We start from the raw sequence: 13,619 nt of genomic DNA, 5'->3' as shown, positions 1-13,619 counted from the left end.
AGCTGATAGGAGCTGGTCAGCTCAGCCATTGGCTGCCATCACCAAAGATTTCTTTATTAAGTGGAGACAAGTGTGAGAAGGGAAATATTTCATCTTTGGGGGAAGAAACATTGTGTTTGAGAGGAGTCGATCCATGTTATTCACTGACTAAACAAGGTCCAAATCCGTGGTTTCATCCTACTCACACACTTGTACAAACTCAGCTTTCAAATGTATGTGTGAAGGTGTCCACATACAGGTATGATCTGATACTTTGCATCTGGAAAGCATCTTTAGAAATATCTGCTCCAGAGGCCATGACAGTTATCAAAACTAAGGCCAGAGAGGTTACATGACTGGACACAGTGGCTAACCAGTTACCTTCAAGACCAGACCACTGGAGCCCTTCCACTGTAGTTTTCCCCTATCAGACTTCCAGTCCTTCAAAACCCCAATACACAGAGAAACTTTATTTTAAAGTAACTCTCCAATACATTTCTGTCTCTTAAGACCATTGCTGTTTAGTCGCTTAGTCGTGCCTGATTCTTCGTGAACCCATGGACTCTAGCCTGCCGGGCTCCTCTGTCCACGTGATTTTCCAGGCAAGAACACTGGAGCAGATTTGCCATTTCCTTCTCCAGGGGATCTTCCCAACCCAGGGATCGAACCATGTCTCCTACATTGGCAAGCTGATTCTTTACCATTGAACCACCCAGAAAGGCCCCTTTTAAAATTAGGGGATTATTAAAACCCTAACAATTATTCCCTGAGCTCCCATATACCTGTGGCTCATACAACATGGTGCTTATGGTGTCCGGCAGTTTGATCTATGGGTCTGAGCACAAACATGTTGAATCACATGCCTTTGTCTTGTTCAGTCACTCAGTCATGTGTCACTTGAAGGTCACTCTTTGCGACCCCATGGACTGCAGCATGCCAGGCTTCCCTGTCTTTCACCATCTCCCCGAGTTTGCTCAGATTCATGTCCATTGAGTCAGTGATGCCATCCAACCATCTCATCTTCTGTCGCCCCCTTCTCCTCCTGCCTTCAATCTTTTCCAGCATCAGGGTCTTTTCCATCTGTCCATTTGCCCTCTAATAAATAAAACAAAAGTTGGTGACTCTTGAGTGTCCCCATCTGCAAAGGAAAAGTAATGACCATATCTTTGGAATTTATCTAATCAAAGTTTATCTTTTGATAGATGAAAGACCTAAGACCCAGAGAAGTTAAAGAATTTGCCCGAGATTCCATAGTTGGCTAAGTTCAGAGCCATAAGTAGAAACCAGGCCTACAGACAACAAAGCCAGCACTCTTTTCACAAAACAAGGACCAGAAAATACAATTCAGGCTTCTCCAAGTGAATATAAAGTCAGCACTTGTAGTTAAATTCAGACCAACAGACCTTTTGTCAAGTAATTAAGAGCACAGGTTGTGGGATGGTTGGTGGATTCATTTCCTTGCCACTTCAGAGCTGTGTGATGATGGGCAAGTTACATAAACCTCTAAACTCCAGCTTCCTCACCTACAAAATGGGAATAATCATAGAACGATCTCACTGGGTTCTTATGACAACTGGATAAGTTAAAAAATGCTAGGAGCATTAACCATTATTATTGCTATTGAAATCTTGTCACCTTCGCTTGAAAGATTCTACATAAATACTAGATTATTAAGGCTTCTGTCCATGTTAAGCACATATTTATGAACGTGTACACGTGTGTGCATGTGGCATGGGGGCTGTTTTGACCTTTGACTATATCAGAGATACGTATACTTTGCAAAGCATTTATGTGTTCAGTTTTGCAAGCATCCATGTGACTTGGGTTTGTGACTTAAACACACATATAAGATCTTTGCTCATTCTTGTTATTTCCTCACATACTTCTAGCTTAGCACTGGAGGCCAGAGAAGTCACTGACACCATCAAAGTCCCTTCACTAGTACTCATTCTCAAACCACTGTCTAGCTCCAGCCAGTTACAATCTTAGAAAAGGTCTAAGTATATATATAAATGTGTTAAGTACAAATGAATGAGGTCCAGAAAAATACAGGTGAGATTTCAAAAATTTTACTCTACTAGGAATAAAGGATAACATACTTAAAAAAAAAAAAACACACAGATATTTAGAAGTGTTCTCTCATAGTACATCTTGTAACATCTAATCAATTTCTTTATTTTCCAACCAGAGAACCCTGAGTCCATATTCAAATACATCTTCACTCCCTTTAGGTATGGACAATGTAAAGAACTCTGTGTGTGTGGCGGTGGCGGAGGGGGGGAAGGAAGGTGATCCCAGGATCAGTCTCAAAGGGGCTAAATCTAATACTTCATAAATTTTTATACTGCTGTCATTCATTCTAAGTACTGGAACTGTGCCTACTAATGATTTCTATTCTACTAATACCTATAAGTCTTTCTAGTATGCATTTGGCTCCCAATACTTTGAGTGGATAATTTGCTGTAAAATCTGGCCTCATGGTCCAAAATAAAGAAATTTAACAAGAAGAAAGGTAGTGCTGAGGGGCAGTTAACTTTCCTGTAGGTTCTACTGCCCCGGCTCTAGGACAGAAGCCACTTTAGCTCTGGAGCTCAGCATTCGAAGGTGCCCTCTTGTGGTGTGGGTAGGAACTGAACACCCTACAATCCTCGAGCTGGCTTGAGGTATAAATCCAGATTAAGTTACTGTTTAACAGCCAAAAAGAGAAACATAGCTGAACTCCAAGAATAATACTCAAATTCAACATTCTGAAAGAATCATTGATATCCATACTTGACAAGTTCTAACAACCATTAAAAAAAAATAAGTAAATAAAGTAAAAGTACAACTTAACTTTCTGGGCTGTCTTATTTCCAAATAAAATTTACAAGACAGAATTTTTGTAAGCTGGTGCTTGCCACGGAATAGAAGCTCCAGTTTGCTTTCAGTACATTTGGCCAGTCAGAGATCTTTAAACCGAAGAACAGGAAAGCCCAGATCATTCCAGGTATCACTCAAAGAATCTGGACATAGCTCTAATGACCTCAAGGTCATATATTGGTGTAATCGACACACGGGGCAAGTGATTTCACTCACTGCTATAGATGATAACCCCTAACCTCACTGCTCATTTTTCAAACACATGAGAAATAGAAAGGGCTGGGCAAATGCATTCCCATTCCTGGGCGGAGGGGGACGGGGAATAATGCACATACCTTACCAAGGCGGTCCAGAGAAATTATCTTTGTACACAAAAGCTGAAATTATATAAACTTGGAAGGCAACAGGTTATGAAAACCCTATAAATTTACGTTCAGAATTCCAAATGATGTTCTCCTTCCACTCTTCTCCCCTCCCTACTAAACTGAGACACCAAGTCTGGGATTTGAGAGTTACAGCTACAATCCTGGCCAAAGTGACCCAATTACAACTGAAAGCTTTTGGCTCCAAGAAGTTTCAACAGACAAGCATCTGAGGGACCATCACCACCCCTCCCTACACCATCACCCCCACCAATGATCAGGGAATAGCCACTATCTCATTAATTCTTAAGAAATCGCTATTAAAATGGCCAAGGGAGAGGAATGATTTTTATGTATCTTACAGAGGAGGGAACAGGCACGAACATTATTCCTAATTCAAAGTAAGATCGTGCCATTTCGACAGAGGAAGAACACTGGCAGGTCACGCTAATTTTCTGAATGCTGCTGGGCAAGTTTAGAGAGCAATTGGAAAGTTTATCGGGGTAGCTACTTCTCTGACAGGCACCAGGACAAAGAATCTCAGACGATGAAAGCAGGTTTCTGGCTCCTTGTCAAGACGCTGACCTGCCTTTCCCCAGAATACATGTAACTTAGAGATAGTATAAATATGGGTGTACTGACGGTGAAAACTCTTACTTCACAGTGCAAAAAGACATACCAACCACTGTAAGATGAACTACTAGATGTCTGTAGTATGAGCCATTAAAGGAAGCTGTGGAATTCTTCCACAAATACTGAAGAACAGGAATGATCTAGAGATGACCATTTGCAAAGTTTCAGGAATGGACACACTTAGATTTGAAGGCCCTCTAACAGTGGTTCCCAACCTTTTTGGCACAAGGGACCTGGTTTCGTGGAAGACAATTTTTCCATGGACTGGGGAGGGGTGGGGCTTGGAATAATTCAAGCACATCACATTTATTGTGCACTCTATTTCTATTATTATTACATTAGTTCCACCTCAGATCATCAGGCATTAGATCCCGGAGGTTAGGGACCCCTGCTCTACAAGGTTGCGGGAATCAGTGATGTTCAAGAATTTCTTTGCAAAGTTTTCATATTTGTTCATAAACTAAGAGATTATTACATTTCTAGAGAATACTTAAAAGTACTTTCACAATCATGATTTCATTTTATCCTCAGAACAACCCTGAAGGGTTGTTATTCCCTATTTTGTAGAGAAAGAATTAGTGTGTACAAGTTATACGACTTGCCCTGAAAGCTATCCGAGAGCAAAAAAATAGGAGGTGGTATTAAGCATTAGTGGTACAGACAAGAGATGATGTTTTGAGCTCTGGTTCTCAATTTGGTAAATGTTACGTTTGTCAGGGCACAATGGTCTCAGGTCACAAATGAGGAAGGCTCATGTCTGAGTATGCAATTAAGAATTTGTCATAGTTAGGGTCAAAGGAAAACAGTTCCAATTCTCCATATTCTTTTATAGTTGGACTTATACCTAAAGTGTCTTTTTATTCAAAGATTTGGATTCTTATTGAAAGACCCTGAAGAAAACTCTGGATAATTTTACCATGTAGGACACATTTTAGATTTGCACAACTGTAGCTGTATCTTGTTGATGATTCTAACAATGGTTCTCATTTATAAATGTCAAAATCAATTACTCTAGTAAAATCTATCATCTTTAAGTATGGCAAATTACTGTTTAAATTAAGGAAAAGTGGAGGCACATACTGAGGCTCTTCTACATCCTCTCAAGGTTCTATCATTATCGATGACTTCCTGTGAAAAGCGTACAAACCCTAGAAGTCATCTTTATCTTTCTAGATCTCGTTTCTTATGGGCCAAAATGAAGGTACTGAATTAGCTGATCAGGAAGGCTCCTTCTAATTCTTGGACTGTGTCTAATTAGAAAACAGGATCCTGGCCCAGTTTAAGAAGATATGTATCAAAAAGAAAAGAAAAGAAGCTATGTATCTGTTTACTTAAAACTACTGCCAGTGGTGGGAACTGTTATAAAAGATGGAAGTAGAAACTCATATCTGAGTTTACCAGAACCATGACAATTTGAACAGTTCTCAACTAAAAATGTGGGATACATAGACAGATGCAAACCAGCTCTACTTAAGAGATGCTCACGTAGATGTCTCTGTCTAGCACAGTCCGAGAGGCCGAGGTTCAGAATGCTGAATTCTTAAAACTCCAACATATACTCCACCTTTGGTCACCATAAAAAGATATATTTGGCAAGTGTTTCCTGGTCATATTGTATGAGAACCATTCTGTGGTTAGGCTAACAAAGCTGGCCTCCAGTACTCAAAGTCCCAGTTGCTCACAATTGCTAAAATTCACTTTCATCTTCATTCTCAGAGAAAAGAAAAAAAAAAAAAACATCTGACTTTCAGAAGAGACTGAGGGATCCATCTTAATGTTGGAAATCTGGTCATGGGCACAGAGGGAAGGCGTATAACAGGCAGGTTCAGAGTTTTCTGGCATTGACTCATTATTTTCTTTAAAACTTAGAATATCTCAGCTCTAAGGTGGGACACAAGTTCACTGCAGACTTCAGGCAGCCTCAAGACCATCAAAACCCTGTAGTCATTTTATTGTTTAGTCGCCAAGTTGTATGCAACTCTGCAACCTCATGGACTGTAGCCCACCAGGCTCTTCTGTCCATGGGACTTCCCAGGCCAAAATACTGGAGTGGGTTGCCATTTCCTTCTCCAGGAGCTCTTCCCAACCTAGTGATCAAACATGTCTCCTACTTGGCAAGTGGATTCTTTGCAACTAAGCCACCAAGAAAGCCCAGTAGACCTACCTTTAAAGAAAAAAATAGTGACTTCACATGTGCACAGATTCTTTGGGGGTAACAGCAACCTCACTGTTCAGAAAGAGTAAAGAGCTTGAATGAAGGATATTTTACCCCTCAGAAAAACAAACACATCAAGTATTAACTGCCTTAGTGAATATCCTTTGTTGACGAGGCAACCAATTATAAGAAATAAGAATAAACTAAAAAAATAATGCTTTCATGTTTCAAAAACAAATGCTTCAATGCTTTAAAAATTCTCATTCACCCAAATAGAAAGAATTAGCTTTATGAATAAATAACATGTAATCAAGCATCCAGAGAGAGGAAAACACAATGAGTAACAGCAATCTTAAAAGAAGAAGAGAACAAAAGTAAATTTTATATGATATTGGGTAAGAAAACATTCAGTGGATTTCCTGGATGGTCAGAGAAAACTTCCTGGAAGAGGCAATAAGATTTCACCTTTGGAATACAGAGATTCTGGTTCTGCCTTTTGTATAGAAAAAGTAGTCTTCCGTTCCTATAGACGGCACTTAAAAAGCAAGCTGGCCTGCAAAGCACATTATTTCCACGTCATAGGATTCTAACCGCACATGTATATATTTCATAGTCTATCATTTGACTTCTTGCCTGTAACTAAGTTGTTTCATGCCATGTGTCCTCTTAAAAGATTTGTTCTGATATTTAATTATAATTGGGATCACATTTTTTATCAGGAAAACTGATAAATTCCATCAAACAAAACAAAAAATCCCATCAAACTTAAGAGGTAAAAAACTTTAATCATGATTTTCATGTATAATTCAAGTCAGTGGTCCAATCTGACTTGATTAAACAGAAAATTACATTCAGACTTTTGCCATTTCCCCCATTATGAGGCATAGCAGATTTCTCAATCATAATGGTATTTGAGATACCAACCAATGCATGCACCTCAGTGTATAATTTAAGAATGAAGAGTTGATGAAACTCTCATTCGACATTACACACTTTGAAAACACTTCTGCCAATCCTCTTAGATTTGAATTTCACAACAACCTGATAGCTCAGGTAGACTCAGATATTGTTAATCCTGTCTTAAAGAGAAGGGAAAATATGGCCTGAAGAAGGGAGACAAGCTGCCCAAATCACATCATAAATCAACAGCAGAACCAAGTACTGCAAAGCTGACCCTTGAACAACTAAGGAGTTAATTTGCATATAGCTTAGAGTCAGCCAACCATGGACTGTTTAGGACTATATTATTTACTACTGAAAAATATCCACACCCAAGTGGACCCGTGCAGCTCAAACGCACACTGGTCATGGGCCAACTGATTTTCCTCAACACCATCTATGTTGTCATCACAACACAAAGGCAGAGAGAGAGCAGCAGTGGCAGCAACAGTGGCAAAACGAGGGCAGCAATCACCAGTTGGGGGCTGACTGGGTGCCAGGCATCGTGGTGGCACGCTGTGTAGGCGACCTCACTTGATTCTTTCTTAGAACAATATGGATAGTGGGGCGAGGCAAGTGAAGGGCCTTTGACTTGGGTCACACAGTCAGTGCAAGGCACACTGGTCACTCGGCTCCACACCTGTCTGCCTGCTTGGTCTTGCTCTCTGATGGGTGGCTCATGGCCTCAGATTTTTAGCCCTCAAGCCTGCTCAGAGGTCACCTTCTCCATGAGGACTACTCTGAACATGCTGTATTCAAACCTGTAACCCATCCTCCCACTCCTCCCAAAGATGATCCTCCTTATGCTGCTCTTATCACATGACTTGACTTTTTGCTTTTGATGTTGATTATTAATATAATGTTTGTTTTTGATGTTGATTGTTCATATAATGTTTTGTTTTTGATGTTGATTGTTAATATAATCTGCACAGGGCAAGGCAATATAATCTGTTTTGTTTTTTATGTTGACTGTTAATATAATCTGTTTTGTTTTTTCACCAACATACCCAGGTGCTCAGACAGTGCTATCCAATAGAACTTTCTATAAAAGCAAAAATGCTCTTTAATCTGCTGTATGGTAACAACTAGCCAGAAGAATAAAACTGAGAAGTGGCAAATGCCACTTGAAGAACCAAATATTTAAATTTATCTAATGTTATGACTTAACCTTGTCACATGTGGCTAAGGAATACCCTACTGGATAGCATGGGCCTAAAACAAAATCTAGCACAAATACACTCTCAATAAATAGTTGTTCAATGAATGAATTTATAAACAAGTAAGGCATATTTTCCACATAGCCTACAGACCACTTTTCACTAAATTAGTTTTTTTTTTTTTTTTAATAGAATTAATGGCTGGAAAAAAGTTCAGATTAAGAAAACAGTTTGAAAATTCAGACAATATGACCAAAATAGTAAGTACAGATTTCTCAAAATATTGGCTCCTTGATGTCATCTGTGACTCAAAACCTTCCAAAACATTTTTTTGAAAACAGAGGGAAAGCAAACCAGTAGCACATAATGAAACCCCATTAGGACAAAAAACAGTGATATAGTTATGATTACTATAGCCAGGCAATACCTTTTTGACCTTGTTTTTTTTCTCATAGGTCTCTGAGAGAGGTTTTTTCTTCTGCTGAGGTGTGTCTTTGGAGAATAAATACTCAAATTCGCTAGTATCCCGAATATCAGGTTCTTCTAAGGAATCCCATAAAGTTGGCGTAGAATTTTGGCTTAAAAGAGAAAATGGCAAGTTAAACGTAAGAACCAAAGAAAAGAGAACAGAATACAGTGACATCCTTAATTCATTTTTTAACTCCTTTAAAAACTCTAATGAAGCTTGAAGAAAAGCTTTTTATGATTATACATTTTTAAATCAAAATATACTACAAAGCATTAAAGCAAACAGAGGTTTCCAAAACAGAATGATCCTTGTGCGAGTACATGTTGTTTCGAGAAAGAACCAGAGAAACCCCGTGGGGCCAGAGCGCCTGGGGTGTGTGAGCTGCCCCTCCCTCAGTCTGTGGCATTTTCATGATGGGTAAAATGGGCATCGTATAAAGGCTGGAAGTGAAGGGAAAGGGAAAGTGTTAGTCGCTCAGTCCTTTGCCACTCTTTGTGACCCCACAGACTGTAGCCCGCCAGGCTCCTGTGTCCACGGGATTTTCCAAGCAAGAATACTGGAATGGGCGGCCATTTCCTTCTCTAGGGGATCTTCCTGTTCCCTGGGACTGAACCATGGTCTCCTGCATTGCAGGCAGATTCTTTACCATCTGAGCCACCATTCTGAGACATTCCATGGGATAATTCCCAAATATAATGAAAATGGAGTGACAGAGTGAGGATTTATCCTCTTGTAGATTTTTTTCTATTTATTTCAAATATGGTTTTCGGGTTTAGCTCACATCAACTAAGTACAGGACTCAAATACGTATATAAATTCATATATATATATATATATATATATGAATAGGCTGTGCTCATTTAGAATATTTGGTTTAAAATACACTATCTCAACAGTAGTATTAATAAAAACAAACAATGCCATTGCACCAGCCCCTACGGAGATCAGCTAAAGCACCCATGTGGAGACTGTTTTGTTTGTTTGCTTTTTTCTCTCTCTAAAAACAGATACAGCCTAGTTTTGAAACAAAGGGAGGAAAGAAGATATGGGAAATGAAGTTCAAAAGAACTGCCTCTGAGAATGGCCTTAGATGGATTACTATTCAGGCTCCTTTTAGTCAGAACATATTTTCTAAATATCTACTTCCTTAACTTACTTTCTCAACTTACTTTCTCACCTTATTTTTAAACACTTTTAATGCCCAAAGACAGTTTACAACAAAGTCTTATCTACACATCAAATAGACACATCAAATGTCCATGCTTGTTATGATCCATAATATCTACAAATACTTATTTTTGTTTCAATATCTATTTTCCCAGTGAATGAAAAGGAAAGAAACTACTATTACATAGTGTGGTCCGTACAGTTTTTTGATACTAAATGACAATTTTTTTTGCATTTGAAACTGTTGGCAACACTGTCTTTTCAGGCCTGAGTGTTCACATTTTGCTGTGTGTCTGCCTTTCCTGTGAAATATGACATTTGGCTTCTTGCCCATAACAAAACTGAACATTTGCTTTTCTCCACTTTTTGTGTTTTCCTATTACAAATAGCTGTGAAAAGAAGAGAAGCGAAAAGCAAAGGAGAAAAGGAAAGATATAAACATCTGAATGCAGAGTTCCAAAGAATAGCAAGAAGAGATAAGAAAGCCTTCTTCAGCGATCAATGCAAAGAAATAGAGGAAAACAACAGAATGGGAAAGACTACAGATCTCTTCAAGAAAATCAGAGATACCAAAGGAACATTTCATGCAAAGATGGGCTCGATAAAGGACAGAAATGGTATGGACCTAACAGAAGCAGAAGATATTAAGAAGAGATGGCAAGAATACACAGAAGAACTGTACAAAAAAGAGCTTCATGACCCAGATAATCACAATGGTGTGATCACTGACCTACAGCCAGACATCCTGGAATGTGAAGTCAAGTGGGCCTTAGAAAGCATCACTATGAACAAAGCTAGTGGAGGTGATAGAATTCCAATTGAGCTATTCCAAATCCTGAAAGATGACGCTGTGAAAGTGCTGCACTCAATATGCCAGCCAATTTGGAAAACTCAGCAGTGGCCACAGGACTGGAAAAGGTCAGTTTTCATTCCAATCCCAAAGAAAGGCAATGCCAAAGCATGCTCAAACTACTGCACAATTGCACTCATCTCACACGCTAGTAAGTAATGCTCAAAATTCTCCAAGCCAGGCTTCAGCAATATGTGAACCGTGAACTTGCTGATGTTCAGCTGGTTTTAGAAAAGGCAGAGGAACCAGAGATCAAATTGCCAACATCCGCTGGATCATGGAAAAAGCAAGAGAGTTCCAGAAAAACATCTATTTCTGCTTTCTTGACTATGCCAAAGCCTTTGACTGTGTGGATCACAATAAACTGTGGAAAATTCTGAAAGAGATGGGAATACCAGACCACATGACCTGCCTCTTGAGAAATTTGTATGCAGGTCAGGAAGTAACAGTTAGAACTGAACATGGAACAACAGACTAGTTCCAAATAGGAAAAGGAGTACATCAAGGCTGTATATTGTCACCCTGTTTATTTAACTTATATGCAGAGTACATCATGAGAAATGCTGGACTGGAAGAAACACAAGCTGGAATCAAGATTGCTGGGAGAACTATCAATAACCTCAGATATGCAGATGACACCACCCTTATGGCAGAAAGTGAAGAGGAACTAAAAAGCCTCTTGATGAAAGTGAAAGTGGAGAGTGAAAAAGTTGGCTTAAAGCTCAACATTCAGAAAATGAACATTATGGCATCTGGTCCCACCACTTCATGTGAAATAGACGGGGAAACAGTGGAAACAGTGTCAGACTTTATTTTTCTGGGCTCCAAAATCACTGCAGATGGTGACTGCAGCCATGAAATTAAAAGACACTTACTCCTTGGAAGAAAAGTTATGACCAACCTGATAGCATATTCAACAGCAGAGACATTACTTTGCCAACAAAGGTTCGTCTAGTCAAGGCTATGGTTTTTCCTGTGGTCATGTATGGATGTGAGAGTTGGACTGTGAAGAAGGCTGAGCGCCGAAGAATTGATGCCTTTGAACTGTGGTGTTGGAGAAGACTCTTGAGAGTCCCTTGGACTGCAAGGAGATCCAACTAGTCCATTGTGAAGGAGATCAGCCCTGGGATTTCTTTGGAAGGAATGATGCTAAAGCTGAAATTCCAGTACTTTGGCCACCTCATGCGAAGAGTTGACTCATTGGAAAAGACTCTGATGCTGGGAGGGATTGGGGGCAGGAGAAGGGGACGACAGAGGATGAGACGGCTGCATGGCATCACTGACTCGATGGACATGAGTCTGAGTGAACTCCGGGAGTTGGTGATGGACAGGGAGGCCTGGCGTGCTGTGATTCATGGGGTCGCAAAGAGTTGGACACGACTGAGTGACTGATCTGATCTGATTACCATTTCTCTAATGTAATATTTGAGGCATTTAAGAATATATATGTGACATATGTAAGTTGTATAACAGATAGTGAGTGCCTGTGAAATCGTCGCCCGAGGGCTAGCATATTCCCAGTGAGGTACATGCATGTGTGTGTGCTCCTTCCTGCCCACACTCACTCAACTTCAGTTCTAAACATGAACACCTTTAATGTTAAATGCTTTTCTCAGCTGCTCTTGGCAAAGGGGTTCTTGGTGGGAGAAGACAACCAGGAAATTTTGGAGCATGCTGCCTCAGAGCTGCTGGACAGGGCCTCAGCAAGGTCTGGGAAGCTAAGGAGAGGGTGCCAAGAGGGAGGTGACATCATGCACAAGGAAGATTATTCAGACCCATCCCCCCATCTCCTGCACCTGTACCATCTGGCCCCAGCTCCAAGGACTCTGAGTTCAGGTCAGCATGATGAGGGCGGTACCTCACTCATATACTGAAGTAAATTGGCTTTGAAAGCCATGTTGAGCACCTCATGACCATTTCCAACATTATGTCCATGGGAAAAGGCATTTGCAAAAATGAATCACAGAATTTTGGAATACCACTTCTCAGCAGGTTGCAGGCAACTGGGTTGGTGGGACAGTAACAAGGAGCTGCTCACAATGGACCATCTGCCATCATGGTCAACTTTTTCCTGACCACTGAATCAATTTTAGCTCAAAAGAAGAGGAAGAGGAAGGCAGAAGGAGGAGGAGGTGAGGGGAGAAATAATGGAGCGGGGAAGCATGCCGGCATAAGCAGGAAGGAGGATGGAGCAGGAAGAAGGCAGAGGGAGAGGAAAGATGCTTTCTCATTAAGAAGGTACTTATGAGGAAGCCCAAAAAGGTGGCTGGATGAGTGTTTTTCTTTAAAAAAATTAAATAAATGGCTTTTCCCTACTCTAGAAACAGAAAACAGACATCAAAGAAAGCAAAACAGCGAAAGTTTAAAATCCCATTAGCTGGAGGAGAGGCAGTGTGTATATAATAGAGAAAATTCATTTTTTATTCCTAATTCCTCAGAAGACCAAGATCAAAATTTATCATGTATATTATGAAGTACTTACTCCTCTGGTGATACAAAATAGCACCTCTTTCCAAAGAACGATCCCAAATAATTTTACTTCTGTCCATAATGAGTAGTACACAGCATCTTCAGACCATTTTAATTTAAAAGATGTAGTCATGCTCTGAGGTACAAAGATATTTTGAGGGACCCATAATAAGAGACTAAACCCCTGTGCCTAGAACTCAGGCTCAAAGCTGACATGTTCACCAAGCAGGGATTTCCTTAAGTCCCAGGTCAGGAAAGTGGGTACATTTATCTAACTTTTCATTTAGCTCAAAATGGACCTGCTGGTGGCAGCAGGACTTCAAACTCCACAGGCCAATTCTTCCTCTGCAGCCGGCAGTGTCCACATTTCCCCATTTTATAAGAAAGTCGGTCGTTTTGGATTAGAGGTCGGTCCTACTCCAGCCTGAGCTCATCTTAACCTACCTAATTACATCTTCAACACGCCTATTTACAAGTAAGGTCACAGTCTGAGGGAAGGGGGAGGGGTCAAGGCCATTAGTAAATCAATTTGGGGGGAAGCAATTCAACTCATAACAAAACTGAAGCCCTAGATTTATGG

The 13,619-nt window shown here is 40.2% G+C and overlaps 1 protein-coding gene across 9 annotated transcripts in view; it reads right to left on the bottom strand.

Moving 5' to 3' along the window:
- Positions 1–13,619, bottom strand: part of FMN1 (formin 1) — a 502,692-nt gene that overhangs the window by 229,486 nt on the left and 259,587 nt on the right. For all 9 annotated transcript variants that reach the window (XR_009739073.1, XR_009739072.1, XM_061430674.1 and 6 more), the window contains one exon: positions 8,512–8,662. Coding sequence is in view for 7 of the 9 variants with exons in the window: in XM_061430674.1 (XP_061286658.1) it covers positions 8,512–8,662 (151 nt within the window). In the remaining 2 variants the exon portion in view is untranslated. The remainder of the gene's footprint in view (positions 1–8,511; positions 8,663–13,619) is intronic.

The sequence above is a fragment of the Bos javanicus genome, chromosome 10, assembly GCF_032452875.1.
Source record: "Bos javanicus breed banteng chromosome 10, ARS-OSU_banteng_1.0, whole genome shotgun sequence".
In the NCBI taxonomy this organism is placed as follows: Eukaryota; Metazoa; Chordata; class Mammalia; order Artiodactyla; family Bovidae; genus Bos; species Bos javanicus.
Note: the sequence above shows the minus strand (reverse complement) of the source record. Positions and strands in the feature narration are given on the sequence as shown.